Source organism: Prunus dulcis, chromosome 1, assembly GCF_902201215.1.
Source record: "Prunus dulcis chromosome 1, ALMONDv2, whole genome shotgun sequence".
NCBI lineage: Eukaryota > Viridiplantae > Streptophyta > Magnoliopsida > Rosales > Rosaceae > Prunus > Prunus dulcis.
Window position 1 is genome coordinate 3,578,264 of NC_047650.1, and position 27,043 is coordinate 3,605,306.

Here is a 27,043-nt window from a genome sequence, read left to right on the forward strand (position 1 = left end):
GTATTGTAAGAAGTTAAAATAAAAGGAAAATATCCAAGCACCACTCGCTGTCCTTCCACTTCCCAAAACAAAACTAAACAAAAACAAAAACAAAAAATAAAAATATCATCCAGGCCTCTAGACTTCAAGAAACCTTTTTCTCTGACGGGTTGTGCCTTGCTTACCGGATCTCGGGTTATTCACTTCGCTCACGAGTTGAGAGCTAAATAATAATCCTTAATGAGTGGAAAAATAAGATGAGTGGAAATAGAACATGAAGTGAAAATAGAAGCACTTGCTGAATGTGGCGGTCACCACCTCACCCTGAACCATTTTATTCCCAATTATTTTAATAATTAAAGTTAAAATTAAAAACATATTTTCATAAACATAAGTAAAAAGCCAAGAGGTTGCCTAGTAAGAAAGAACAAAAGGAAAAGAGCAAACACCTGTCCTTTCACTGCCAAAACAAACAAAAATAATCCCATCAGGCTTCCAGTCCAGTCGAGTCTCCAAGTAGTAGCCTTTTATCTCATCCCTGTTGCCTTTCCGGCGGGAAGCTGAGAACAGAGCTTCGCATTTGGCGAAGGGGAAAAACTCCTCTAAAACCCTAGAAATTCAAAAATTCCTTCACAACCAAAAAGTTGGATACACTGTCACCACCACTCGCCATGTACTGGCTCGCTACTCGTAACGGCGTTGTCTCTCTCCCTCGCTGCTGTCATCTTGCTCTTCTTCTTCGCTCCCCTTCTCGTAAATGCAGCAGCTCTTTCATTCCCTCTCCGCCGCTCCTGTACTCTCTCTCTCTCTCTCTCTCTCTCTCTCTCTCTCTCTCTCTCTGTATTTATGTTGTATATGGTCTTGGGTGGTTGAAATTTCTCTAAAAGGAAAATCCTTTGAAGCCTGAGAGAACGTGCTTTATTCACTTGTGCGGAATGTGTGTTATTTATATATGTATGAGAATTAAATTTCCATGGAATAATAGTTCTAAAATTTTCTTTTAGAAGTATTTTGTATAAAAAAAAAAAATCAAAACTTCATTAAAAGCAAGATAACCCAGAAGCAAAGAAATATGAAACCCTCCGTAACTGTATTGTTTTGTTTGGTGATGCCACAGTAAACCAAAGTTATTGCTCAACAATGTAGTTCGTTTTAATGTATTTTCAAACGTCGTTATGATAAATTTGGTATAAATTCCAAATGTTGTCTGATGACGATTTCCTTTTGTTTTATTTAAAAAAAAAATGGAAACAGAAGAATAAGTCAAGGTCTGATTAATTACTTGTTTAAAGAGTGTGCCGTACTCACTGGCAAAGTAGGTAGTACTTTGTTTGTGTGTATTATTTCTTATTCAAGATTCAGATTTTAGTACTGTTGGTTATGCAACCTTTATTTTCATTTTTACATTTGATTCTTGCAATTTACCATTGTGATTTAACTAATGCTATTGAGGATTCTTTTTGTACATTACTAGTGGACAGTTTCGAAGGATTCGTTGTTTCAAAGATCAAAAAGTTTTAAGAGGAAGCAGAAAGGCGACCAATAAACTTAATGCTTTGAATAATTTCCTGGATGAAAGAGTTCTTTCTAACATACTGTGGTGGAAGGAGGTTTGCTATTACATTTTATTGTTGTGACTAGACACGCTTTTCTCCTTTTGTTACAAGAATTTCTTGGGAATATGATTTCTTGATATCTTTCATTGTCATGGGTTTTTCATTTGCAGAGGATGGAGATGTGCAGGAAGCCGTCAACTGTCCAGCTGGTTAAAAGGCTTGACTATTCCAATTTGCTAGGCTTGGATGTTAATTTAAAAAATGGGAGGTGAGATCCCCTTGTGATACTAAAGTTGTCTTATTGCTATTTTAACTGTATGCTTATGGAAGAGACAGTGAGAAGAAAAAGATATGAGTTATGCATTGTTCTTTTCTGCTCTTATTAGTTTCTCTTGTGAGCTTTTTCTTGCATATTTTATTGTAATTATTCTTCTGAGCTCTTTTTTGCATGCTTAAATGACATGAAGGACCAAACTGTAGTTTCCTCAAATTTAATTCCCGAATTGTGGTTATAGGCATTGCATCTCTGCATTGGAAAAAAAAAAAGTTCCTTTTCGTGGCTAGTCGGCATATTAACATAATTTCATAAATCTCAAGGAATTGAATTCCTATATGAATAATTATTTGATCTAACCTGAAAGGTCTCTAAGAGTGTTTTCCATAGTACAAGAGTATCCTTTCAAAAATTTACATATTCATAGTTTTTGTATGAATAGAAAACTAAAAATGGCCCACTTTCTTAGAAGCTTCATAAAGATTACTTCTTTATCTGTAAAGCTCATTAAGTAAAACTTGTTTGTTTTAGTCTAAAAGAGGGAACACTCAACTGGGAGATCTTGCAGTTCAAGTCAAAGTTTCCACGTGAAGTTTTGCTCTGCAGAGTATGTAACATATTTCTTTATCAGCCCTCTTGGTTTAAGAAACTTTTTCTACTAAATTGCATTGGGTTGCCTTACGAAAATGTCTTTGTATTCATTAAATGTTTATATAGTGCCCATTAATGATAGATGCAACAAGTGTTTTATTTCACTTATATTTCAGGTTGGTGACTTTTATGAAGCCCTTGGAATAGATGCTTGTATTTTGGTTGAATATGCAGGTTTGAATCCTTTTGGTGGCCTGCGTTCAGATAGCATTCCGAGAGCTGGATGCCCGGTTGTGGTATTGATCGTACTTTATTATCATATGCATGTTATATTTCCATTCCTTGATCTTTAAATATTCTTTTGCCTTTAAATTTCATTCTGCCTCACATTCAGAATTAATAATTTCTTTTCTAATTTTGAGAAACTTGTATATTCAAATAGTAAAACCATACTGTGCCATTTGCATGAGAATTACTTGATTTAGTGAAGTTTTGAATGGATTTCCAATGGTTGAGTTAAGAAGATGAGTTCAGATTTGTGATAGTAAGGAAGGTGGTTTTAACTCATAAGTGTGGTGCCAAACTTGAGGGCTTGTTTGCAAGCCCATATTGGGGCATCTGTGTGAATTAAAGTATGAATTCTTTGTTCCTTTTTTCTTCTCTGGGAAATATACCATGTGTAGCAAATTGGAGATGCTGAAGAGGTCCTTCAGATTGGTGTTATTTTGCGTAGTTCTGGGATGATATCTTGGGAATCATGTTAAATAATTGGTACAGCATAATTTCTTCCTGTTTCTTTTGTATTTTTCTTCCAAGTTTTTACTTTTCTGTTGCTGTCCCTGTTTGCTTGCATAATTTTTTTTATTTTTTCCCCATTCAATCTAATCTAAGGACATGCTTTTTCGACTTTTTGTCAGTCAATTCCTTCTCTATGCATTTAATCATGTGTTTATCCCCTTGGGGACTCAATGCATAATTGCATATGATTTGCAGAATCTTCGTCAAACTTTGGATGATCTGACACGGAATGGGTTTTCGGTGGTAAGTATAGCATTTCTGATAACTCATCTTATGTATTCGTGATATTTAAGATCAGAGTTCTAACATGCTTTTCTAAGTATTCACTTTACTGTTGTGCGGAATATGCAATTAAGCCTTTGAGTCTTCATTATTTTCTTCTCCACTCATGGACTGGGCACTTGGTGCCTAAATGGTATAGTTCCACCTTTGAACCACTGATGCATGCTTCATTGGGTGTTTGTCCTGTACTTATCTTTAGATTTGTTGCCTATAGAGGTGTATTATGCATCAATTGCCTTATTAGTAATGTGAGCATATGTCAAAGAATTTATGGTCATCATCTGACTAGTTTGTTCAACGTTCATCATCCAACTAGTTTGCTCAATGTTCATGGTTTGGTTCTTGTAGTGCATAGTGGAAGAAGTTCAGGGTCCAACACAAGCTCGTTCCCGTAAAGGCCGTTTTATATCGGGGTAATTACATATTGATAACTCATTCTTTCAATTTAATCTGTGATTCTTTTCATATAGCATATCCTTTAAATTTATTTATTTTTTCTTTTTGAAGTGATTGATAGTATTTTTTATTTATTGCTTATTCCGAGGAAAGGGATACAAAGATTTCCAATCCTGAAGCATGTTATGGTGTTTCTGATACAACACTTAGTACAGTGGTCATAAAATGTTGAAACATTCTTAATGGCCAGTTTTCCTTTCAAGAGTCATCCGCGACACAAACTCATGTTGCTTCTTGGAAAATTAAATAGCGTGGTCTTTTTATTTTATTTTTATATAAACCACTAGAATTTATTGAAAATGGAAATTAAATGCTCTTATGAGTGCCCATATTTTTATGTAAGAAAGTTTCATGTTATAATGAAGATTTCATGTATCTTTATATTTTCTGGGCAAAGTTTTGTTTTTGAATTTGATATTCAAAATGCTTGAAATGCATATGTTGCTTCTGACTTGTTTTGTTAAGTATTTCAGGCATGCACATCCTGGTAGTCCATATGTGTTTGGACTTGTTGGGGTTGATCACGATCTTGACTTTCCAGAACCAATGCCTGTAGTTGGTAAGAATACGTTAGTTTTCTTCTATCAAAAGTTATTCCAAGAGATTTTGTTTTGGATTCTCTATTTGGGTTTTGTTTCATTTTGTTGCCCTTGATTATTTAAATTTTAAAGGCATAAGTTAATTGCCCTTGATTGTTTCATCAAAAAGTTAGTTTCTATTGCTCATAGTAGTCAAAGGCAATAAAGCTATCTTAGATTGACTGTTTAAGGATTAATAATAGTTGTAAAATATATGTGGCAGGAATATCTCGCTCGGCCAGAGGGTATTGCATAAACTTTGTCCTGGAGACTATGAAAACTTATTCGTCGGAGGATGGTTTGACTGAAGAGGCCCTAGTTACTAAGCTTCGTACTTGTCGGTACCATCATTTATTTCTGCATATGTCTTTGAGGAGCAATTTTTCAGGTAGATATAACTTCTTAATTAATGGGGAATTTTTTTGGTGCCATTTGTTGCCTGTGGTGTGCTCCTATTAAGATGAAGTGTAAAATTGTGTACTGTATTGGGTTGAAGCTTGTAATTTTCTCTGCCAAGTGTGATGTTAGACCTGTTGGATTGGAAGTTGGAACTAGCGCCTTTTAGATTACTTTTATTTTTTTCTTATAAAGATACAGTTATATTACTGAGAAGATATGAAGGAGCAACCAGCAAGAACAGGTGGTCAAGAAGACCACACCAAACAAGTGGAACCAAAAAGAGAAAAAAATGAAACCAAGGGCTCATCTGAGCCTGAACACTCCCAAACACAAAACTAATATCTATGCTTCTGTTATTGTACGCCTTGAAGCTTTTTTTGCCTAAATGTGCCTTACAAATTCTCTGTGAAACCTCAGTATAACCTAAAATTTGTTTTGAGTGATTAGTATTTTTATTGCTTTACAACCTGTAAAATAAACCTTTTGTTTTGATTGTATCATTGACATATCTTTCTGCTATTCCTCTTTAAATAATTTATTTGAATCTTAATTATATCAAGAGGCTCCTTTACAGGCACTTGTCGTTGGGGAGAATTTGGTGAGGGAGGCCTACTGTGGGGAGAATGTAGTGGTAGACATTTTGAATGGTTTGAAGGCAATCCTGTCATTGATCTTTTGTCTAAGGTTAACATGTCTAATGATTTTATTGCGTATTTTACTTTTTGTTCACTAGCATATCATATGAAATAATTGCACTATTGAATACATGTTTCATATTTTTATGATTATAGCTATTGTTGAAATAAAAAATTACACTTTTTATCTAACAGCTATCTATCTATTGGACTTCTCAGGTTAAAGATCTTTATGGTCTTGATGAGGATGTTACATTTAGGAATGTCAGCGTGTCTTCAGAAAACAGACCCCACCCTTTGACCCTAGGAACAGCAACTCAAATTGGTTTGTCTAATTGCATTGGACACTTCAATTTTATTTTCATCATATGAAGTCATTGTCAAGTTAAAGTGGTATTGATCAGTGTTTTGCATACTTCCAGGTGCCATACCAACTGAGGGAATACCTTGTTTGTTGAAGGTGTTGCTTCCTTCAAACTGCACAGGACTACCTTTATTGTGAGTATTTTTTGTATGCCTTTTTTCTGTTTAAATTTATTCAGAATAGTATCTAGCTTCTGGGGGATGCATGCACGTGCAATTTTGTATTTTGTACTTTTTGTGTGAGTGCACAAATACATCACTGCTTTTTGACATTTTATATCACGGCTGAGGTTTTCTTTAATACAAATGACAAAGTCCTTCCGTTTTCCTTTTTACTCTTTGAATTCTGTCCAATGTACGTTCTCATAATATACTAAAGTACACTTACACCTGTGTGTCTGTGTTTTGTACTTCTATGTTCCTTAGATTTGTTAGTTTCTGATTTCTCAGGTATGTTAGAGATCTTCTTCTTAATCCTCCTGCTTATGATATATCGTCCACAATTCAAGGTGAGCTGTGTTATACTTTTTGTATTGGTCCAGCATTAGATTATAGAATACAAAATGATTTTTTCCATAATGCCAGCTTTTTGACCTTGGTTGTTAATAAAATGGCAAACTTTTCCCCTGATTGTTCATACTGTTTCTTGTCCATATCTTTTGTAGTGTTTTATACCAAGTCAAACCTGGTGCAGTGTTGCATGGGTTAATATGGTTTCTGCTCAAACAGGTGTCACCACATTCATGTCCACTTGTGCACCAAATACGAGACAGATCAATTAATTTGTATGATATATTTTAAAAGGAGGGTGGGGGTGAACTTAGAAATTTAACATAGTTTTAATTAATAAGGGTGCACTTTTCAATGTGGTAGAGAGATGTTGAGGTCCATGTAGAAGGGCTTCAAAGTGAAAAAAAAAAAGAGTCAGAAAATAAGAGCCACTAACCTGGGTGATTCACATAGAATGTGTCTGTAAGATTGGAGATTTTCTAAATTATTATAATGTATTAATCACAGTATTTTGTTCCCCTAAGAGACTGCACAATTAACATGTTATGTTGGCATGCCATCTCATTTTTTTTTATTGTTTTTTCAAAATCTTCTGACAAATTTTCTTTTTCTCAAAATCAGCAACGTGCAGACTTATGAGTGACATAACGTGCTCGATTCCTGAGTTTACTTGTGTTTCACCTGCAAAGGTTGTATCCTAACCTTGTTAATTAGTTAGATCTGAAAATAACTTGCTCTTTTTTTTTCTTATCTTTTCGTTTTTATGAAATATCAATCATGGCTTCTTGTTTTTTTTATTTCTTATTATTTTGTTTTTATGAAATATCAGTTATGGTTAGATTTCATGAAACTATTTGAGGTGCAAATTCTTGCAATGATATTGCCCCAAGTGACTTGGTGTCATGGATTCAAGTCACGGATACAGTCTCTCTAAGAATAGGGGGTATGGCTGCATTTGTCTTGCCCTTACCAAACTCTGCTTTGGCTAGAGCCTTGTTTATTGGGCTGCCCTTTTTAGTAAATCTATTTCCTCATTGCTTGTGGAGTCTTTGTCAGGGGGGCAGTATGAGTTTTATTTATGCCTCAGGGTTGTTCACACTCCTATTCTAATCCCAATAATTGAGTATCACATTTAACCATTATGATATAATCTCTACCGACGTAGTAATGTTACCACTTGATATATATATATATATATATATATCTCTCTCTCTCTCTCTCTCTCTCTCTCTTTTGGTGTTTCAGATTTGATTGTTCATGTGTCGAAGTGCTAATTAAGTATTGTCTTACCGTCTGTGTAGCCTAAAAGGCAAAATGAGTAGCTGAGGATAGGGATTATAAAGAACAGTGCGGTCTGTGTACCAACAATTTTGGGGACAATTGGATAAAATGTATGCAAGCTTGCAGAGCGCTAAAATTAATACTAAAATCAAGATAAAAAGCAATTGAAAGTGGAGTTAACTTTGAGCTTCACTTTGATAATGATGGGTGAGAGTACCCATGGATCACTTGATCAAAATTATCCCATTCTAAAATTACAGATTGAATTTAAATGAACTAGATGGAGTTTGTATAATTAGTTACCATTTTTTCTTTTATTGACAGCTTATGGGTTCTTCTCTTTCATCAGTGCTGATACTAATACCTTCCTTGATACTAATATTTAGGGTTGGCATTGACAGCTTATTGTTCCCCATGGTTGGCATTGACCTTTCTCTTGACTCAAGTATGAATAGTATCTAAGTTAGCTGAATAATTACTTCTCTGATTTCAGTCTTTTACTGTTTATGGGTTAGATCTTCCCTGAGATATTATGAGATCGAAAGGCAATAGTTTAAAAGAGAATTCTTTTGTTCTACTTCTATCTATGTTCTGCTGGTTGTAACACTCCCTTTTAAGTACTTTTGTCTCGTGTAGCCTTAACTGTTTTTTTTAACTGTAGAATTTAAATTTAGTGAATACATGGTTTTTCCCCATATGTTTGGTCATTTTAGTATGTTTCATTTGATTCATGTGTACATGGATGTTTTAGCGAGTATACATACATGTATAGACACAAAAACACATCTATGTATTTATACAGGGGTCTCTGGCTGTGTGTGTGCCAACTCAACACATGCCTTTCTATGTTGTAGTATATAATTCCTGAGTTATTGTATGTTCCACAGCTGGTGAAGCTTCTTGAACTGAGGGAGGCCAATCATATTGAGTTCTGCAGAATAAAAAATGTTCTTGATGAAATACTGCAGATGCGTAAAACTCCTGAGTTGTGTGAAATCCTGCAGTTGTTGATGGATCCCACGTGGGTGGCAACTGGGTTGAAAATTGACTTTGAGACATTAGTAAGTACAGCCATTCGGTTGAGTTTACTGTTTTTTTTTCTTTTAAATGTCCACTTGTTTACAAAAGGAAAAGTATAATAATAATTGTATAGGTTAATGCATAAGCATCCTGCTACTTTTGATTTGTGAGAAGTAGAGCCTTTTGTTTATGAAAATTGACATGTTTGTGTTCAAGGCTCTACCTTCAGAAAAGAAACATTAATTGTTCGAGCTTCAATATGTAGTTCCCTATCTATGATTTTTCTGTATTTTTTATGAAGGGCATTAATACTTAGCTGGGCATAAATCACAAAAGTCATCGTTCTGTTTGATCCTAATACACTCAAATCTTAGTTCTCAAAGACTTGGTGTAAATAGTCTTACCATTTCTTTTCAAATCCATGAAACATCCTGTATCCAACATTAACTTATTCATGCACTCTGGTGTTCTTGGTTTTTTGTTTATCATAAGTTATAGTCATAAGTTTTTTTTAATTACTCATAAGTTTCTAAGTTTTCTTTTAATAAAGCATGAAACTTTTGAAGGCGTTGGTATATCTTTTGTTTTTTACAATTTCAAAGCACTCTAGATACCATATTTATGGTTGGAGGATTGGTTTAATTTCATAGGCTTTCAAATAGTTTCTCTCCATGTCTTTTCTGTTTCTTTTCCATGCATTTAATGCTAGTCCTTTTTTGGTCAGGTTAATGAATGTGAGTCCACGTCAGGTAGAATTGGAGAAATGATCTCCCTCGACTATGAACATGATCAAAAGCTTAGTTCTTTTCCTATTGTTCCTAGTGAATTTTTTGAAGATATGGAGTCTTCATGGAAAGGTCGTATAAAGAGAATCCATATCGAGGAAGCATTCGCAGAAGTGGAAAAGGCTGCTGAGGCTTTATCTTTAGCAGTAGGTCTCCATCACTCAACTTTGGCTGACATTGTTGCATGTCTCAACAAAATTATATAATGTCCTAGAACAGGACACTGCATTACGATTTCAACATCTCTTTCCTATTTATAAGCATTTAAAATTTTGCAGGTTACTGAAGATTTCGTGCCCATTCTTTCTAGAATAAAAGCAACCACAGCTCCACTTGGAGGCCCAAAAGGAGAAATATTATATGCGCGGGAGCACGAAGCTGTTTGGTTTAAGGGAAAACGGTTTGTGCCTGCAGTTTGGGCTGGTACGCCTGGTGAAAAACAAATTAAACAGCTTAAACCTGCTCTAGATTCAAAAGGTAGAAAAGTTGGAGAAGAGTGGTTTACCACAATGAACGTGGAGGATGCTTTAACAAGGTGTGCCATTTTCCCTAATGCTATGGAAGTACCTTTCATGCTTCTTCAATTTAACACACCTACTTGTTATTATCTTCTATTAGTCTAAATATGTTTTGACTTCTGATGTTGAGTAAAGTTACCTTTTTTTCTTTTTTGTTTCCTGTTGTAGGTATCATGAGGCAGGTGCCAAGGCAAAAACAAGGGTATTGGAATTGTTGAGGGGACTTTCTTCTGATCTACAAGCGAAGATCAATATCCTTGTATTTTCCTCAATGCTTCTAGTTATTGCAAGGGCATTATTTGCTCATGTGAGGTTGGATATTTAAAAATTTAGTAAGCCTTTCAAAATTACTCATGTTATCTGTAATAATAATCAATGGTGTCCTTCAATAGTTAAATGGTTGTATCGAAAAATTTATAGTGATATCTCTGAATCAGTGGTGTCTAACTATTATTGTATTTTCATTTTCTGTGGTCAGTATTTTCATGCAGAGATATAATAATTGTTTTGTTTTCAGCTTGTAAGAGCATACTGAGAGTCTGATACTATCGGAGTCTCACTCATACCAGTTCTCAATTTATAAACTGAGCAGATAGGTGGCTTTCTGAAATAAAAGATTTTATTTTATTTTATTTTTTATTTTTTATGGTTTATTAAACATTAATATACATTTTGATTCAGTTCTCTTTAGTTGTCTTAAGCGTAAGTTACACAGATCTCCCATGTGGTTTCTTGAAAGTACAAAATTGCTTCTCCCTATTTTCAGATATTACTTTTACATTTATGTAATTCACTAAATCTCAGGAAGTTGGAGTTCTTTGCTCTTAAAAGGAACATATGTTGGAAAGTTGTCATGGAAATTATTTGATGGGATAGGCTGGTTAACCAAAATTCTGCCTAAATTAATTGAAGCTGTTGGCTGAGAACCGACCAACAAGAACATCATCATGCTATGTTTTATGATACTTTAGTACCTATTTTTTGAATGACACATTTTGTATCTTTCCATGTTTCTATATTCACATCTTTAGGACAGGAAGTACTGTCTTGTTCAAATTTACCCCAGTCCCATAATGTTGTTTATTGTATCTTAATTTTGTGTAACTGATACATTGCAGTGAAGGGAGAAGAAGGAAATGGGTTTTTCCTACCCTTGGAGAGTCCTATAGGTCGAAGGTAGTATTCAATAAATCAATGTGCCCCTGAATCTATTAGGCTGGCAGCTCACCTATATTGATATATCCTTACCATGTCTTTTTTATTTGCAGTGGCTTATATATTAATGTGTTGGATGCAGGATGTAAAACCAGTAAATGGAGAAAATGGGATGAAGATAGTTGGTCTATCACCATACTGGTTGGATGTAGCAGAGGGAAGTGCTGTGAATAACACCGTTGATATGCAGTCATTGTTCCTTTTGACTGGACCGAATGGTGGTGGTAAATCAAGTTTGCTACGATCAATTTGTGCTGCTGCGTTACTTGGAATATGTGGATTTATGGTGCCTGCTGAGTCAGCCTTGATCCCTCATTTTGATTCTATTATGCTTCACATGAAATCTTATGACAGCCCTTCTGATGGGAAAAGTTCTTTTCAGGTATGGTATTAATTATGTGCTGTCTTAGTAATCAGTAAGTAATGTAGTAACTTTATGCTGGGTTCAGTTGCTCCTAATTATCTAAGCTCTTCAAGCTTCATATTAATGCAGCAATTGGACATATGTCTTTTTGACAAAGGTTAACCTACATGCCCTTGAACCTTTCCACTTCAAGCAGAGAGGACTCGATCCCCTTAATTTTCTTCATGTATTCTTGTGGAATTTTATTATTAAGACTGCCTATGTAAATAAACTTTCTGTAATTCGTTTTCATTTATGGCTTTGTTTGGTAATTAAGACCTAAGTTCACCCTGTCTGTCTGTCTGTCTGTCTGTCTCTCTCTCTCTCTTGTGAGTGAATTAATCAAAAAGCAAAAGTCACCTTAGCGTTTTGTTTGATTTGAGTCTTGTCAATTCCCTATACGTATATAGTCATTTGATTCCCATCTAGGCTGGCATCAGAACATTAGCTTAATGGCTGCATCGCTACACACTGTTCATCTTACTCAATTTCATTGTTACAGGTAGAGATGTCAGAAATTCGGTCCATTGTTTCTGGAGCCACTAAAAGAAGTCTCGTACTTGTAGATGAAATTTGCCGAGGAACAGAAACAGCAAAGGGTACATGTATTGCTGGTAGTATTGTTGAAACTCTTGATACAATAGGTTGTCTCGGTATCATATCTACTCACCTGCATGGGATTTTTAGTTTGCCTCTTAATACAAAGAACACTGTATACAAAGCAATGGGAACTGTATATGTGGATGGCCAAACAAAACCAACCTGGAAGTTGATGGATGGGATTTGTAGGGAAAGCCTTGCATTTGAAACAGCTAAGAAGGAAGGGATTCCTGAAATAATAATTGAAAGAGCTGAAGACCTGTATCATTCAGCTTATGCAAATGAGGTGCTTCTAGGAAAGAATGGCACAAAACTGGAACAGTTCTGTTCTACAGGTTTTAGCAGTTCTGACAAATCCCATCCTCAGTTGAGTAGTGATAAAGTTGAAGCTGTCCATAAGACAGGATCAACAAACAGAATGGAAGTCTTACAGAAGGAGGTTGAGAGTGCAGTCATTGTGATTTGCCGAAAGATGCTGATTGAGCTCTACAAGGAGGAAAAAACATCAGAAGTTACTGATATACACTGTGTTCCAATTGGTGCCAGGGAACAGCCACCTCCATCAACCATAGGTGTTTCATGTGTATATGTGATTCTCAGACCTGATAGGAGACTGTATGTCGGACAGGTAATTTTCTGTTGACATGAATTATTTTCAGTTATTTGTGGTTTAACACTCAAAAAGTAGTCATGAAATCAAGGTTGGTCTATTAGGCCATGCTGTTAATGGTTTGTTTTCGTCATCGGCTGAAAAATTATGGCATTACGCCTGTTTATTATACGATTTTTGCTTATGCTAAATATGCCAATCTAATGCATCTGTGATTGTTCTCATAGACTGATGATCTAGAGGGCCGAGTCCGTGCACATCGTTCAAAGGAAGGAATGCAGAACGCCAATTTCCTTTATTTCACTGTCCCAGGGAAGAGCTTGGCTTGCCAATTGGAGACTCTTCTCATCAACCAGCTCCCTTATCAAGGATTCCATCTGACCAATGTGGCTGATGGTAAACATAGGAATTTTGGCACATCCAATCTTGCCTTGGATGGTGTGGCAGTTTGTAGATAATTCTGCCGTTTCTTTTTGTACTAGGCGCTGTGGTAAGGGAAAGGGAGAGATGGTTGGCATTCCATGTAGCCTGTATATGTATGTAGTAGTAGTGGCAGTGGCAGCAACAATTTTTGTTTTTGTTTATGTTGCTCCACTTATCATGTTTGTCAGCCGAGTAGATGGAGGTGAAATTTTTCGGTACTTGTAAAATATTACATTTGTTATTTATCCGATTTTCTCCTTTTTACCAAAATCCGATGCTTCATATTTCGGGTTTGCTATATTAGTTTTTTTGGTACTGGGTTGCAATAACTTTTGGTGGTGAGAATCTGCATAATAAATGCTAGGGTTGCGGTGGTGGAAATTGAATGGAGTTTGCTTATGATGAGGGTTTCTTGTGAGGAAAAAGTATATGTTCTTTGATTGTTAGTTCCTTCCAAATTTCCAGAAAGGTTGAGAAATAAATTGTAAGTGTTTTAAAGAGCAATGGCAGAAGGTGGGTGCTGCATTCAAAAACCAAAACCAGACTTCCTTCTCAAGAGAAATCCTCATCGTAAGAAACCCCGTTCAATTTCTCATAGCATGTTTGCTATCAATAGCACAAATACACAATTTCCCATGTGTGCATCTAGTGGAGACGAACCTCACTTTGAAATATTGATGCATGATGAGCTCTAAAACTCTCTAGTTTTGTTAAAGTTGCAGGTTGCCTATATTCTGGCTCTATAGCCTTCTTGTGCACTTACTTTTCCCATGGGCTGTGCTTCATATTAACGGGGAGCTATTTCAGACAGTTGGCTCTAACCTTCGCTCTAATGCGTATAAATGGTTTCATTTTTGTCAACGCAATGGATTTTGTTTGAGAAAGAAAAGATACATTGCTGTCTCATTACTTTGGTTCTACTATAAACATTGTCATGTTGGTTTCCAGGAGCCACCATTGTTACATATATACAACCTACGACAAAAGTAGGCTCATCATCAAGCTCACCATATCTAGCAGTCAACCGATTCGGTGAACTAAAGTTGTTGATTTGATCTGTTTATGCCTTCCCAACAAAAAGAAAACATGTTTAATGTTAACCCAATGCAGCAGACTGACGGCAAAAGAAGCATCTACGCCAGAAGCCAGAAGTTCTTGTGGGTCTTTGTGTTGAGAAGGTAGCCTCCATTTTGGCCCTTTTTCTGAACTCCAACACATGTGCAGCTGCTTTTATCAATCAAATACTCCGCTGTGTCTATTGGTTTTGTCCCTCGCGTGGACCCTCCAGGCCTCCTGTATCTGTCAGAGTACACAATACAAGCAAATCATTCAAGCTGAAATCTGTTTTCCCACAATAAATCTCAGTAACATTATCAAGAAAATCTTTGGTGAGCATTACCACCATATTAATAGCCTTTGAATGCGTTTAATTGTTGACATTCATGTAGCATGTAGATTAACTCACATTCGTCCAAAGACAATTCACGTGATGGTAATGCTCAACACTATTTGAACCTAAAACAAAAAATTCCGATGGCACTTCAAACTCACCCTAAGATTATAGTAGAAAGACTCCGTCGTTGTCCTATAATTAGGACATCGACCCCAAGAGCCTTGCTATGATCTAGAATAATGCTTGCTTTCTCTTTGCCTTCTATCAACGCCACCTTCTCTACGCGCACGCGTACTTTTGGTTTTGCAAGTTTGCATGCATTCTTCATTTCTTCAAGAAAGTCGGCGTGCCCTAAGCTGCCTTCTATGGACGAGGCGGCTGAGCCTGAACTGCGGCTAGGTCTTTTAAGGAACGTCGTTAGTGTGTTTCGCCACGAGTTAGGGTTTTCGACATTGAAGAGGATCAACTCGTCGTTCTCACGAATTGCTTTAGAAAGTGCATATTGTACGGCACCTGCTGACTCTTGGGTTGGATCTGCTACCACCATTACTCTCCGTCTACATCCACCTTCCATGGCCCACCGTTATCGCCACCACCATCAACCCCAACGACCAGCAAACCCCTTAGGGTTTTGCAATTAAGGGTAGGAAGTTTCTCGTTTGTGCTTCTTATTAGGGGAGGCTGTTAGAACCATACTCGGGACCAGGTCAGTTGCCAGCAAAGATGTTTGAGGGAAACAGTTTCAAGTTGAGATTTCACCTAAAAGTCTAACTCATAACCTTTTCTTCTTCCTTCCTTCCTTCCTTATTTTGTTTCAAACAGAATCATATACATTTGATAATCCTCGTTGTTCTTTTACTGTTCTTGGCAGACATTTAGATTTAATTAACAACTGAAAAAACGATTTTTTTTCATAATCAAGTTGAACAAATCCATTGTTTAGTGTTACAACTTGGAATATATGTCACTTACTAAAAAAGAAAACTTGAAATATCTTTCACTTACTAAAAAAAGACTTCAAACATCTGTCACTACTGACTCAAACAACAAGATACAAACAAACAACCACCACCAAACCGCCTGAAAAATGAAGGGAAAAAATATATTTATGGCCCGTGGATATATATATTTTTAATTTATTCTTTTATTTTCTCCAATTAATTCAAATGGGGAGAAGAAATAGGAAGGTAAAAGACAAAACAGAATGTATAAAATTTAAATATAATATGTATATTTTTTTTTAAATTTAGATTTTATAGCTGTTCATTCTACATATCTTACCTCCTCTCTCTCCTTCACTTTTACATTTCTTTTCTAACATTTTCCCCATTTTCCCTCAGGGTTGTTATTTATAACTAAGAAAATGGAAAAGAGAACCTTATGGCCCGTTTGATAATGATAACCATTTCAATTTTAGTTTTTTGTTTTTATTTTTTGTGCTATAATATAAAGGAAAAAGAGGGAGAATGGAAAGTGAGATGGGAGGGAGGAGTAACAAAATTTAAAACAAAATTTAAAACCTAAAATCTATTTGAAATTGTTTTCACTTTTGTTACTTATCCCTTCCATCCTCCTCTCTCATCCTCTCTCTCAATCTCACCCTCACTTTCGTTCTCCCTCTCATTTTCCTCTATATTATAACACAAAAAATAAAAAATAAAAACTAAACACTAAAATTGAAATGATTATCAAACGGGCCCTTAATTCTATACCTTGTTGTAAGAAGAATATTCATATGAGTGTGACCAATGAATAATTCTAAATTAAACTTTCTGATAATGAAGAGTAGAAAGAACCTGCTTTGAGATGATGAGATATAGCCTACATGATCATCCACGCAGAGTTATGGTGGACTGTAATTAATGTTATTAGGAAGAAAATAACGAGCTCTAGAATCGTCAAAGTGGGCGTGCCGGAGTGGTTATCGGGCATGACTAGAAATCATGTGGGCTCTGCCCGCGCAGGTTCGAATCCTGCCGCTCACGTTTTTAACCTTTTTTTTTAAAACCTTACAAATATTCACATTAATCTATTAAAAAGACTAAAGTTTACTTTCACTTGAATCTATTAATAAGACTAATTGAGTTTACACAAATATCCATTGGGTGTGTCTAGAATTTTTAAACCTCAGTCCATATGAGTAGAGGTGAAGAACTCAACTGACTGAATTATACCATAATAATAATTCTTGTCAATTAAGCACTCAAGATTTTTCAGAATCTCAACTTTAAAATAAATAAATTTACTACACGAATGGAGAGTGCTTTGGTTTGTCCTAATTTATATAGGATATATGACTGAAACAATCTTGATTAGTTTTCCTAACTCAACCGGGATTGCTCAACTTTCAAAGTCCGTTATATATACAAACTCTGCTTGCCTTCACTCTCTACAAAGCAAAACCCTTCTCTCTCCATCATCAAAACATTCATTCATAATTCTTTGATCAACACACAACGATGGCAAAACTGAAAGTATACCACCGTCGCCACAAAAAGAAAAGAAGATCACCAAACTGGTCTGAGCTCCAGCCCGAACTCTTACAGCTGATCACGAACAATCTCTCTTTCGTCAACGTCCTTCAATTCAAAGCCGTTTGTTCTTCGTGGAAACACGCTGCCACTTCGTCTCATACTCCATGGCTCATGCTCCCTAGTAGTAGCAGTCGAGAAAATGACCAAAACAACCCTGACAGTGCAGCTCGTTGCTTCTACAGTCTTGAAGAACAAAAGGTTTACACCATCAAGAACGCGTTTCAAGGCTTTGATCATGGGGCTCGGTGCGTGGGTTCATCACATGGGTGGCTGGTCATTATGGACAGCAATGGAAACCCACATCTTTTAAACCCGTTTTCGCGACGTCAAATTCAGCTCCCGCTGATTTGGCCCTTTCCTCGCTTGACCGGTGATCTCTCCTTGGAAAGTTTACGGATGTGTGTTAGTATTGCCAAGGCTGTCCTCTCCTCCAACCCGTCTCGCGACAACAACTTCGCTGTTGTGGTGATTTATGATTCTTTACCGTCAAAACTTTCATTTTGTAAGCATGGGGAGGAGGACAGCAGATGGACAGTCTTAAATGTGCGTAGAGAATATTGTGATGTTATTTTCCACAATAAGCAGTTGTTTGCATTGGCTGGGGATGGCTCGGTTGAAGTCTGGGACTTCAACAACTCCTTTCCCATCAAAACCATCGACCTTCGTCAGCCATTTACAGAAATTGGAAACGTGGATATAGTGAAGGACTTTTCAAGGGGCATACATTCTAATCAGACTTATTTGGTGGAGTCTTTGGGTGAGATTTTGTTTGTGGGGAGAATCATTGAGAACTTTGTTAAGCATGAGGACATTGGTGAGGGGGATCTTCCTCAGGAGAGTGATTATATCTGTCCCTATAGAACTCTGCACTTTTACATTCTCAAATTGAACATCACTGCCAAAAAGTGGGAGAAAGTAGAATCATCGTTGCGCAATCGAGCTTTATTTTTGGGTGGAAATCAATCGATGTCAGTATCCACTCGGGATTTTCCAGAATTAGAAGAAAACTCAATTTACTTCACAGATGATCGTTGGGAGGAGATAAATTATGTGGAAGATTATGGTGGTCATGATGTTGGAGTTTACAACCTAGGAAATAAAATTGTGAAGACACTAGTACTTGATCAGTTTAATAAGTGGAGAGTTGATCCACCACCCTTTTGGATTGTTCCTAATCCATGGTGAAACGTAGATAGTTTTCACGTATGTATGAGCATATGATATTTTCATGTACTAGTTTATAGTTAAATGCACATCAAGCCTTTTTTTAGCTGCCTTTTATGGTTGAAATCTTTGGGTTTCAACCCACTTTCGGTTTAATTTGAAAGCTTGTTCAAAAAGTTTAAACGAATGTAGCACAATTGGATACACAATAAGGGGTGAGCCCACTTTCAAGGTAATATTAAGACCAATTATTTTACCTGAAGATATGCTTTTAGACAATCAAACCACATGATTCATACTTAATTATAGAAACAAACTATGCCAGTGGGTATAGATCAGTTGGTTCTCTTCCACCTCAATCCATATGAGCAGAGATTCAAAAACCCCAGGCACCCGATTAACCGTGATTCCATATTTCTTCAGGTGGGGCAGGTAAAATCTAAAAGCTGTTGCAAGTCAAAAAAAAAGGTTATTACTAGTATAACCATGAATGGCGAGTGTTTTGGTTTGTCCAAATATATATAGGATATGACTCTGAACCAGTTTGAATTGGTTTTCCTAACTCAACCTGGATTGCTACACTTTTCAGTCCATTACATATACAAACTCTGCTTGCCTTCACTCTCTACAAAAGCAAAACCCTTCATCAAAACATGCATTCATTATTCACTGATCAACAAACAATGATGGCAAACTGGTCTGAGCTCCAACCCGAACTCTTACAGCTGATCATGAACAATCTCTCCTTCGTCAACATCCTTCGATTCAGAGCTGTTTGTTCTTTGTGGAATCACGCTGCAAAATCTTGTGCCACTTCATCATGTCCTCCTCCTCGAACCCCTAGTACTCCATGGCTCATGCTCCCTAGTAGTTATGAAGAAAACGACAAAAACAACCCTGCCAGTGGAGCTCGTTGCTTCTACAGTCTTGAAGAACAGAAAGTTTACACCATCAAGAGCGCGTTTCAAGACTATGATCATGCTGCTGCTTTGCGTGGGTTCATCACACGGGTGGCTGTTCATTAACAGCAAAGCAAACTCACACCCGTTTTCGCTAAGTCAAATTCAGCTCCCGCTGATGTGGTTTCATATTGCCAAGGCTGTCCTCTCCTCTGACCCGACTCGTGACAACAACTTCGCTGTTGTGGTGATTTATAGTTTTTTTCCGTCAAAACTTGCATTTTATAAGCATGCGGAGGAGGACAGCAGAATCAGACGGACAGAATTAAATGGTGTGCATGGAGGATATTGTGATGTTATTTTTCACAATGAGCAGTTGTTTGCTTTGGCTGGGGATGGCTCGGTTGAAGTCTGGGACTTCATCAAGTCCTTTCCCATCAAAAGCATTGATCTTGCTCAACCGTTTGCGGAGATTGAAAAGGCGGATATAATGCAAGACTTTTCCATTTACAAGTATTCTACTCAGAATTATCTGGTGGAGTCATTGGGTGAGATTTTGTATGTGGGGAGAGTGATAGGGAACTTTGTTAACCATAAGGGCATAGTCATTGGTCAGACGGATCTTCCTGAGGGGTTTGCTGTTATTTGTCCCTATAGAACTCTGCGGTTTTGCATCCTCAAGTTGAACATCACTGCCAAAAAGTGGGAGAAAGTAGAATCATCCCTGCGCAATCGAGCTTTGTTTTTGGGCGGAAATCAACCGATGTCAGTGTCCACTAGGGATTTTCCAGAATTGGAAGAAAACTCAATTTACTTCACAGATGGTTATGGGGGTCATGATAATGGAGTTTACAACATAGGAAATAAAGTTGTGAAGCCATTTGATCAGCTTGATAAGTGGAAAATTGATCCACCACCCTTCTGGATTGTTCCTAATCCATGATGAGAGGCAGATAGGAGGGCAGAATATGATCATGTTATGTTTTCATGTATCAGATTATAGTTAGAACATTTATTAGTGGTTGGTTTTGTTCTATCTAAAGGTGAAACACTTCTTTCTTTTATGCAACTGATCTCATTTTACAAATCAAGTCAGAAAAGCCCAAGTTCTTTAATAGAATTGGATACACAATAAGGTAAACCAACTTTCAGATTAAGACCAATGCTTTTACGTGAAGACATTCTTTGAGAGACTACTTGGTATGGTATCCAATCCACATGAATAGGCCACACATGATATTCATACCTAAAATAGAAATAAACTATGTAACATCACCATGTAAATTTCATTCTTGTTTGCCAATCCTATCGAAATCCAAACTTCCTATGATTTTTTAGACCACAATAATTGGATGCCTAGCATGAAAAGCATTAGCCAGCAAGCTCAGCCAAAAAGCTCAACTAGCTAGAAAGCGGCAAATTTGTCAATTAGTTACCCTTATGCCACCAATCAAGAATCTTATTACAAAATGTATAAATGAATAGTTGAAGCATTAAAATTACTGGAAAATAGGCAGAGTGACTAACAGAACATGGTATGCTTGCCCACCAAGCATAACCATAGAGAGAAAAATGAACTCCAAAACAAGAGCTTGAATTCTGGAAAATAATCTATATGTGGGAAGGTGAGCTTACAAGTCAATATTTATTCATCCAATCCAACTTTCTAGCTTGTAGCGCAATCAAACAGCAACAGGATATATAAAACTAGAAGCCAATCATTTCTACGCTCTCCAGAAACCCTGATTCCATAATTCAGATAGGGCAAGTAAAATCTCAAGCAGCTGCTGACTATTGGTTCAGAAGTAGCTGGCAAACTAAGACATCAAACTCAAGAGACGCTTCTACCGTAGGCAAGATTAATTCATGCAACAAAATGTCACAATCCTTCCATTGTGAGTGATTTCATCTGACTAGAATAATGGAGGTTTGCCATTGGTGACCGGTCATCTTGTTACAAACAATATTTACATATTATATATAATGGAATGCGCAAGAGACGCAACAGCATTAGCAGTTGTGTGCGACAGTGAAATACACAAACTGTTTGCAGATACCAACCTGCAGCTTTATCAGCTTTTGGCGTTCAATTTCTCTAAAAGAATCTTGTTTAGGAGCCCTGGATTTGCTTTTCCTTTTGATAGTTTCATTACCTGCATGAGGTTAAAATGCAAAACCATTTCACTGAAGTTTAAAAGACGTTATGTTATTAATAGCGTAATCATGAACGGAAAAGGGAGCATAGGGGGGATAAAAAAATATACCAGTTAAAGTTTGAAAGATTTTACCTGGCCAGCAAAATAACCTTGCAGCTTAGTTTTTCCGCCACGATATTGTTCCAGCTGCTTGGGATTCTCGGACAACACCTTTTCTACCCATTTTTCAATCTCAGCAGGATCTACTACCTGTTATAACCAAAGAAATTAGAGAACCCTTAATTTATTGGTAAACTCTGTATAATATCATCTAGCAAAACTACTATCTAATTGGACATTTATTAAGTAAAGAATTTAACAAAGTCAATCATCTATTTAAGGGGGGCAGGAAGTATTGTATTGTCTTTTTGAAAAAAAGGTTAGATTTCCATTATTACCATTGTAATAATTCTGTACACTCACTTTTAACACAAACAAAGTATAGGGCATACTCAGAAACAAAAAGTTCTCTCTTGACGTCTCAAACTATACATCTTGGGACATCTCAAATAAGATAAAAAACCATCAATGTTTAAAAGAGGAAATAATCTAGAATGTTACTTTAGGAACAGTCAATCAGATCAAGTTAGTGACCATCGCATATCTTGTTGAAATAATTGCCATAAAAGTTTAAACGCGCAGACAGACAAACTATTTGAAAGAATCACATCTACACATCTAAAAATTTGAAAATAATTATATCTTATTAGAGTCTGGCAACAAACTGAACAACTTGCCTGAACTAAATCTTTTGCTTCTATCAGTCCCTTCACAGTACCACCCTTGGCTAGAAGCTCAAACAATATCTGCAAATTCTATTGATCTTAGAAACGAATAAAATTGTAAAACTAGTCCAGAAGAAGAAACAACAAGTACCTCTTTTCCTATCTTCCCACTAATGGTCCCATCTTTTATGGAAGCTATTAATTCAGCCAACTCTTGAGGAGTAAGTTTAATCTCATTGATGGTCAACTTTTCATTTTTCATATAGGCAGCAATATCGCCCATTATCCAGTTGGTAGCTAGCTTCACATCGGCACCTTTTGTAATAGTAGTATCAAAAAACTCTGCAACCTAAGATAGACGGTAAACAACGAGCCACTTTCAGGTCATTCAACATTATACTATCTAGGAAAACATCAACTAGTTGTACTTGAATATCAACACTACAAACTTCAAGGAAACATTTATAGACACTAAAAACTTCTGGATTACATCTCACAGTAAGAGACTGAGTGACACTGAAAAGACAGATGCCCATCCCATGAACGCCATATACAATATTCATCTTGCAAGTAGACAAACACTCACTTTTCTTTCGTCCTTTCATTCTTTATTTCTTTGTGTGAAATGCAGTTTCAGTTGCATGACCTTGGGAAGTTTATTTTGCATTGAATATTTCTGTAACAAATATCCCTAGGGATAGGGAACTATCCGACAATGTTGTCTTATCCATTTTTTCTTAGCCACTATGTCAAATCTACAAACAACAGTTGAAGTCAGTCATAAATTTCAACTTAAGTTTCGTTCCTTTTCTTCCAAATTCCAGAACAATCGAGCAATTCCCAAACAGAGGTTTAGGGAGAGGACAATAAAACAGGCAGAGGACTTACGTTCATGTCAGTTGCAAGGAAAAGAACATCCTGCATGCTCAGGCCCATCTTTTCATACCTCCGACGCTTCGTTTCTGGAAGTTCAGGCAAAGAATTACGAATACCATCAACATAGTCTGTAGTGAGGAAAACTCCTGGAAGGTCTGGTTCTGGGAAATATCGATAATCGGCAAGTCCTTCTTTCTTCCTCATTGTAACTGTTTTCTGGTATAAAAAAGTAAACAGAACATGTAAATAGACACCAAGGGACCATGTAAGCCATATATATCCAGTTGTTCGACCAGAAGATTAAGGTACAATCACCTGAGCTCCTTCTTCCCATAGACGAGTTTCCTGTACAATTTCTTTATCCTGGCCTTGACTATGAAGAAGCACCTGCCTTGAGATTTCATAATCAATTGCCCTACTAACAGATGAAAATGAGTTCAAATTTTTTATCTCCACCTGCCAATATGTAATATAGGAAGCATTAAATCAGTCTCAAAAAGTGATATATAATTGTATTCTAGATACAATCATTACAGTTGACTGGTGAGAGGGTGCATATGTGCTATAACAAATGGATTTCTTATTCCAATATATACAGAGGCTTAATATAACCACTTTTATAGTGCATTTCTTTGAATACAAGAATACATGTTTCTATATCTTATAGTGTCATTCAGGTGAGATCTTGGTCAAGTACAAAATGCTTGCTTTCTGAGAAAACACCACCAAAAGCCAACGATAAAAATAACATTGTCTGAAAATTAACAATCTAATTTAACATGATATTGCAGTGGTTGTAACAAACATAATATTGCAATGATCATCACAAACATCAACAACTCCAACAACTAATAAATGACTAAGTTCACATGTAAGGATCATAGATTTATGTCATCCTTAGTTTTCTATTCATTGCTTTCTTTTTTTATTTTCACAATTTTACTCACATCTAGTTATCCAGTGCTTTCCTTAATGACCCCTCAGGTCTTTGTTCTTTACTCTGTTTTAGAAGAATTTCTCTTTATACTCGATTTCTAGTTGCTAACAACACAACAAATGTGTAAGTAAATAAAAGTTACTTACCTTCGTCCCAAACTGTAATTGCCCAATTGGTCGAACTGAAATATTAACATCACAACGAAGTGAACCTTCTTGCATATTGCCATTACTCACTCCCAGATACCGAACCAACCTCTGTAACTCTGCAGCATATTCTGCAGCTTCAATACCATTTCTCATATCAGGTTCAGAAACAATCTCAAGCAAGGGCACCCCTGCTCTATTTAAATCAACCTGCAGAACAGAAACAAACAGTATCTAGGAGTCTAAGAAAGGTGATAGGGAATAACCTCAGCCGCTGATAATCTTTTATAACTTATGAGAAGTAAAATTTACTCACTCCACTCCATTGTAAATTCAATGTACTTACAAAACTGAATTTACACACAAATCATAAGACCATACTAAATCTGATTGAGCCTTTAAATAGTAAAACCAAAAATAGAAGAAACCATAAAACGGCACAGAGAACCTGAATGTAGTTCACTCTTTTATAACTTATAAGAAGTAGAACAATGTTGATGGTAAGCACAAGAGAAAGGTACTTTCCTGCGAGTAACTTCCACCTTCTGAATGAAGCAGCTTCCCTGCATCCTCTTCCATGTGAACTCTTGTAATGCCAAACTTCCTATGCCCACCACCAAACTCTAACGGAAGATCCAAGTCAATGTAACCACTGGTTGCAATTGGAACGTCAAACTGTGATATTTGGTATCCCTTCGGAAGGTCTGGGTAAAAGTATTGTTTCCTATCAAACTTTGAGTTCAATGACAATTTGCAATTGAGTGCAAGTCCCACTTTCACTGCAGACTCAATGACCTTCAAGTTCAAAACTGGTAAAGCTCCAGGCAGACCCATACAAATGGGGCAGACGCTGGTGTTTGGAGGAGAGCCATAATTATAAGGACAACTACAGAAGGCCTTGGTAAGAGTGTTGAGCTGGACATGGGTTTCGATACCTATGACTGCTTCATAGTCCTTTGAGGCTTTCTCGAGTGCTTTCCTCTGGGTACTATGTGGCGAAACTTTCACTTGTGGCTTGACCTTTTCTTGTGTTACTGTCTGGGTTTGTGCGCTTCTCATTGTGCAATACAAAATGACATCTTTTCTTCTAATTAATGCAGTTGGATGAAATAAAAAAGGGTGGGAATGAAGGCTTCTAAAAATTGTGGAAGCCATCTTCTTAATCCAATAATGCAGGGGCTATCTACGAAAGCATTAAGCAATGCACCGGTTAGTTGGAAAAAAAGAATCCAAATTGATTAAAACAGCTACAATTGAATATAAGGTGACATTTTCAGGCATAAATCCTAACTATATCATTCACCTGTTAAATTAAAACAGTATAATACTATCAAAGCACATCATAATCGAATTTAATCTCTCAATATACAAACAGAAGCACAAAACCCATTTCCTATTTCACCCAAAAGGCACCATTGCCAACTGAAACAAGTCGTCGAACAACAGGTGGGCATTTCACAATTCGCCCACCCAAAAACACAACAAAAATGCAAAACGGTATTCATTGGATTACATTACATTACAAAAAGCACTGAATGAAATAAGAAAATCGAAAAAAACTCACCTGTGTGTGTGCTTCCAGAAGTTAAGGTTCGCTGTTTCGGCTATGAAGGCAAAGCTGAAAAGAAGGTTGATGTTACCCTCTTACACTCTGCTTAAGCTGGCGAGCAGGAGACTAGAGAAGAGAACCAAAGACAGGCTTAGCCTACCATGAGACATCCATGCAACGCTTAAGCTATGGCAGTTAATTAAAAACAAAACTTTGGCTCTAAATCCAATAGCCGATAGATTTTCTATCCCAGGCAGTCACTGGACCTCAGAACCCCACAGATTTTCTATCTTGCGCGTATGGGTTGTGTGCGCATATTAAATCTGCTCACTCAACAAAACGTGCAAATTGAGACCCTGGGCATCAGAAAAGTGAGCGTGCCGGAGTGGTTATCGGGCATGACTAGAAATCATGTGGGCTCTGCCCGCGCAGGTTCGAATCCTGCCGCTCACGTTTTTTTCTTTATTTTTATTTTTATTTTTATTGTTTTGTTTTTGCATGTCAAATTCCAATTATTAAGTGTAAAATTCCCATTTTTTTGGCTTTTTGGAAGAGAATATATCATTATCAACTTTTTCTTCATAGTACGCAGAAAAGTGTATACATACATAACGGACTTGCTCCAACTCACCTTAAATTAATTTTTCAATCCAAATTTTTTTTTTTTTTTTTAAATTTTGGCCTTTACCAAACTTTATATGTGTTTTAATCTAAATGAAAGTTTTAGGCCAAATTCGGTTTATATTAGGGAAACTTTGTATTTAAGTTGGAAAAAAGATAGTTCTAAGTTTATTGGTATTTCTCCTCTTCATGTTTTAAGAGCTCCCAAATCTAAATCTCCTTTCTTTGTTGACAAAGAAAAAAAAAAAAGGAATTTTTAATTTTTGTACAAACCATTGGTGGAAAAGCTGAACCAATTGAATTATACCTTATTGACAAAAAATATATATATATTAGGAGAAAATTTTGAGTTAAATTTTGGATAAGTTTAAGAAATTCAACTTGCGTTAAATATTTTGAATTTACATTAGGATTTAAAAAAACTAAATTAAAAACAACCCTTCAAAAAAAACAAAAGCTCAACTTGTATTAAAAAAAAATTGGACCTAGATTGGGTTGACTTAATCTTTGATTAGGACGTGCCCATTAATCTTTTGTTAAGACATGTCCATTGCGTTGCGTCATAAGTTGGAACTATATTAACTTGTCTACTTATAAATACTAAATTTGTCTACATTTTAATGAAATTACTTCTTAAAAAAAAATAATATTAAGAAAATTATATAAAATTCTTGATTTTGTTTACATTTTTTATTTTTTAGTGGCAGTAGCACCTAACCTGTAAATTG

The 27,043-nt window shown here is 36.3% G+C and overlaps 5 protein-coding genes and 2 non-coding genes across 12 annotated transcripts; 5 read left to right on the forward strand and 2 right to left on the reverse strand.

The window, feature by feature from the left end:
• The first annotated feature begins 419 nt into the window (after window positions 1-419).
• LOC117614507 (DNA mismatch repair protein MSH1, mitochondrial) lies at window positions 420-13,602 on the forward strand. 3 transcript variants are annotated; one of them, XM_034343344.1, is made up of 22 exons: window positions 420-772; window positions 1,454-1,589; window positions 1,706-1,803; window positions 2,341-2,416; window positions 2,577-2,696; window positions 3,394-3,441; window positions 3,829-3,893; window positions 4,410-4,495; window positions 4,738-4,902; window positions 5,488-5,597; window positions 5,768-5,873; window positions 5,971-6,046; window positions 6,362-6,420; window positions 7,043-7,110; window positions 8,590-8,763; window positions 9,447-9,653; window positions 9,786-10,042; window positions 10,194-10,337; window positions 11,144-11,201; window positions 11,323-11,622; window positions 12,146-12,871; window positions 13,081-13,602. In XM_034343344.1, exons 1-22 carry the CDS (start codon window positions 651-653, stop codon window positions 13,309-13,311), a joined length of 3,432 nt encoding a protein of 1,143 aa, XP_034199235.1. In that variant the 5' UTR covers window positions 420-650; the 3' UTR covers window positions 13,312-13,602. The 3 variants fall into 3 exon arrangements, with proteins under 3 accessions (XP_034199235.1, XP_034199236.1, XP_034199237.1); XM_034343345.1 differs by lacking the exon at window positions 4,738-4,902; XM_034343346.1 differs by lacking the exons at window positions 420-772; window positions 1,454-1,589; window positions 1,706-1,803; window positions 2,341-2,416; window positions 2,577-2,696 and adding an exon at window positions 2,975-3,171.
• Window positions 13,603-14,351: 749 nt separating this feature from the next.
• On the reverse strand, window positions 14,352-15,243 carry LOC117615818. Its single transcript, XM_034344974.1, has 2 exons — window positions 14,828-15,243; window positions 14,352-14,575 (listed from the first exon to the last, which is right to left on the reverse strand). The coding sequence occupies exons 1-2, from the start codon at window positions 15,241-15,243 to the stop codon at window positions 14,410-14,412; spliced, it is 582 nt and encodes a 193-aa protein (XP_034200865.1). The 3' UTR covers window positions 14,352-14,409.
• A 1,329-nt stretch (window positions 15,244-16,572) lies between these two features.
• TRNAS-AGA lies at window positions 16,573-16,654 on the forward strand. Its single transcript has one exon. It is a non-coding gene; the product is annotated as a tRNA-Ser (tRNA).
• A 474-nt stretch (window positions 16,655-17,128) lies between these two features.
• Window positions 17,129-18,388, forward strand: LOC117615825 (F-box protein At2g05970-like). Its single transcript, XM_034344985.1, has one exon. The coding sequence runs from the start codon at window positions 17,129-17,131 to the stop codon at window positions 18,386-18,388; it is 1,260 nt and encodes a 419-aa protein (XP_034200876.1).
• Window positions 18,389-19,053: 665 nt separating this feature from the next.
• LOC117615833 (putative F-box protein At4g17565) lies at window positions 19,054-20,209 on the forward strand. The gene is made up of 2 exons (XM_034344993.1): window positions 19,054-19,377; window positions 19,466-20,209. Exons 1-2 carry the CDS (start codon window positions 19,054-19,056, stop codon window positions 20,207-20,209), a joined length of 1,068 nt encoding a protein of 355 aa, XP_034200884.1.
• A 459-nt stretch (window positions 20,210-20,668) lies between these two features.
• On the reverse strand, window positions 20,669-25,983 carry LOC117615694 (glutamyl-tRNA(Gln) amidotransferase subunit B, chloroplastic/mitochondrial). Of its 4 annotated transcripts, XM_034344828.1 has the most exons (10): window positions 25,710-25,983; window positions 24,671-25,328; window positions 24,146-24,355; window positions 23,378-23,518; window positions 23,075-23,278; window positions 22,338-22,535; window positions 22,199-22,267; window positions 21,555-21,671; window positions 21,328-21,419; window positions 20,669-21,008 (listed from the first exon to the last, which is right to left on the reverse strand). In XM_034344828.1, the coding sequence occupies exons 2-9, from the start codon at window positions 25,298-25,300 to the stop codon at window positions 21,339-21,341; spliced, it is 1,650 nt and encodes a 549-aa protein (XP_034200719.1). In that variant the 5' UTR covers window positions 25,301-25,328; window positions 25,710-25,983; the 3' UTR covers window positions 20,669-21,008; window positions 21,328-21,338. The 4 variants fall into 4 exon arrangements, with proteins under 4 accessions (XP_034200719.1, XP_034200718.1, XP_034200717.1 ...); XM_034344827.1 differs by having other exon boundaries at window positions 20,669-21,419; window positions 24,671-25,324; XM_034344826.1 differs by having other exon boundaries at window positions 20,669-21,419.
• An 82-nt stretch (window positions 25,984-26,065) lies between these two features.
• TRNAS-AGA lies at window positions 26,066-26,147 on the forward strand. The gene has a single exon. It is a non-coding gene; the product is annotated as a tRNA-Ser (tRNA).
• Window positions 26,148-27,043: the final 896 nt, after the last annotated feature.

Excerpts from the sequence above, each read along its gene's own strand:
- LOC117615825 (XM_034344985.1), top strand. The coding sequence starts at position 17,129 with ATGGCAAAACTGAAAGTATACCACCGTCGCCACAAAAAGAAAAGAAGA.
- LOC117615694 (XM_034344827.1), bottom strand. The coding sequence starts at position 25,300 with ATGGCTTCCACAATTTTTAGAAGCCTTCATTCCCACCCTTTTTTATTT. Across the intron at positions 23,519-24,145 it reads AATTACAGTTTGGGACGAAG|GTGGAGATAAAAAATTTGAA; the intron begins GTAAGTAACTTT and ends ACATATTGGCAG. Across the intron at positions 21,672-22,198 it reads AAGCAAAAGATTTAGTTCAG|GTAGTAGATCCTGCTGAGAT; the intron begins GCAAGTTGTTCA and ends TGGTTATAACAG.
- LOC117614507 (XM_034343344.1), top strand. The coding sequence starts at position 651 with ATGTACTGGCTCGCTACTCGTAACGGCGTTGTCTCTCTCCCTCGCTGC. Across the intron at positions 9,654-9,785 it reads CTGAGGCTTTATCTTTAGCA|GTTACTGAAGATTTCGTGCC; the intron begins GTAGGTCTCCAT and ends AAAATTTTGCAG. Across the intron at positions 10,043-10,193 it reads GTGGAGGATGCTTTAACAAG|GTATCATGAGGCAGGTGCCA; the intron begins GTGTGCCATTTT and ends TTCCTGTTGTAG.
- LOC117615818 (XM_034344974.1), bottom strand. The coding sequence starts at position 15,243 with ATGGAAGGTGGATGTAGACGGAGAGTAATGGTGGTAGCAGATCCAACC. Across the intron at positions 14,576-14,827 it reads CTTTCTACTATAATCTTAGG|ATACAGGAGGCCTGGAGGGT; the intron begins GTGAGTTTGAAG and ends GTACTCTGACAG.
- LOC117615833 (XM_034344993.1), top strand. The coding sequence starts at position 19,054 with ATGGCAAACTGGTCTGAGCTCCAACCCGAACTCTTACAGCTGATCATG. Across the intron at positions 19,378-19,465 it reads TGCGTGGGTTCATCACACGG|GCTGTCCTCTCCTCTGACCC; the intron begins GTGGCTGTTCAT and ends CATATTGCCAAG.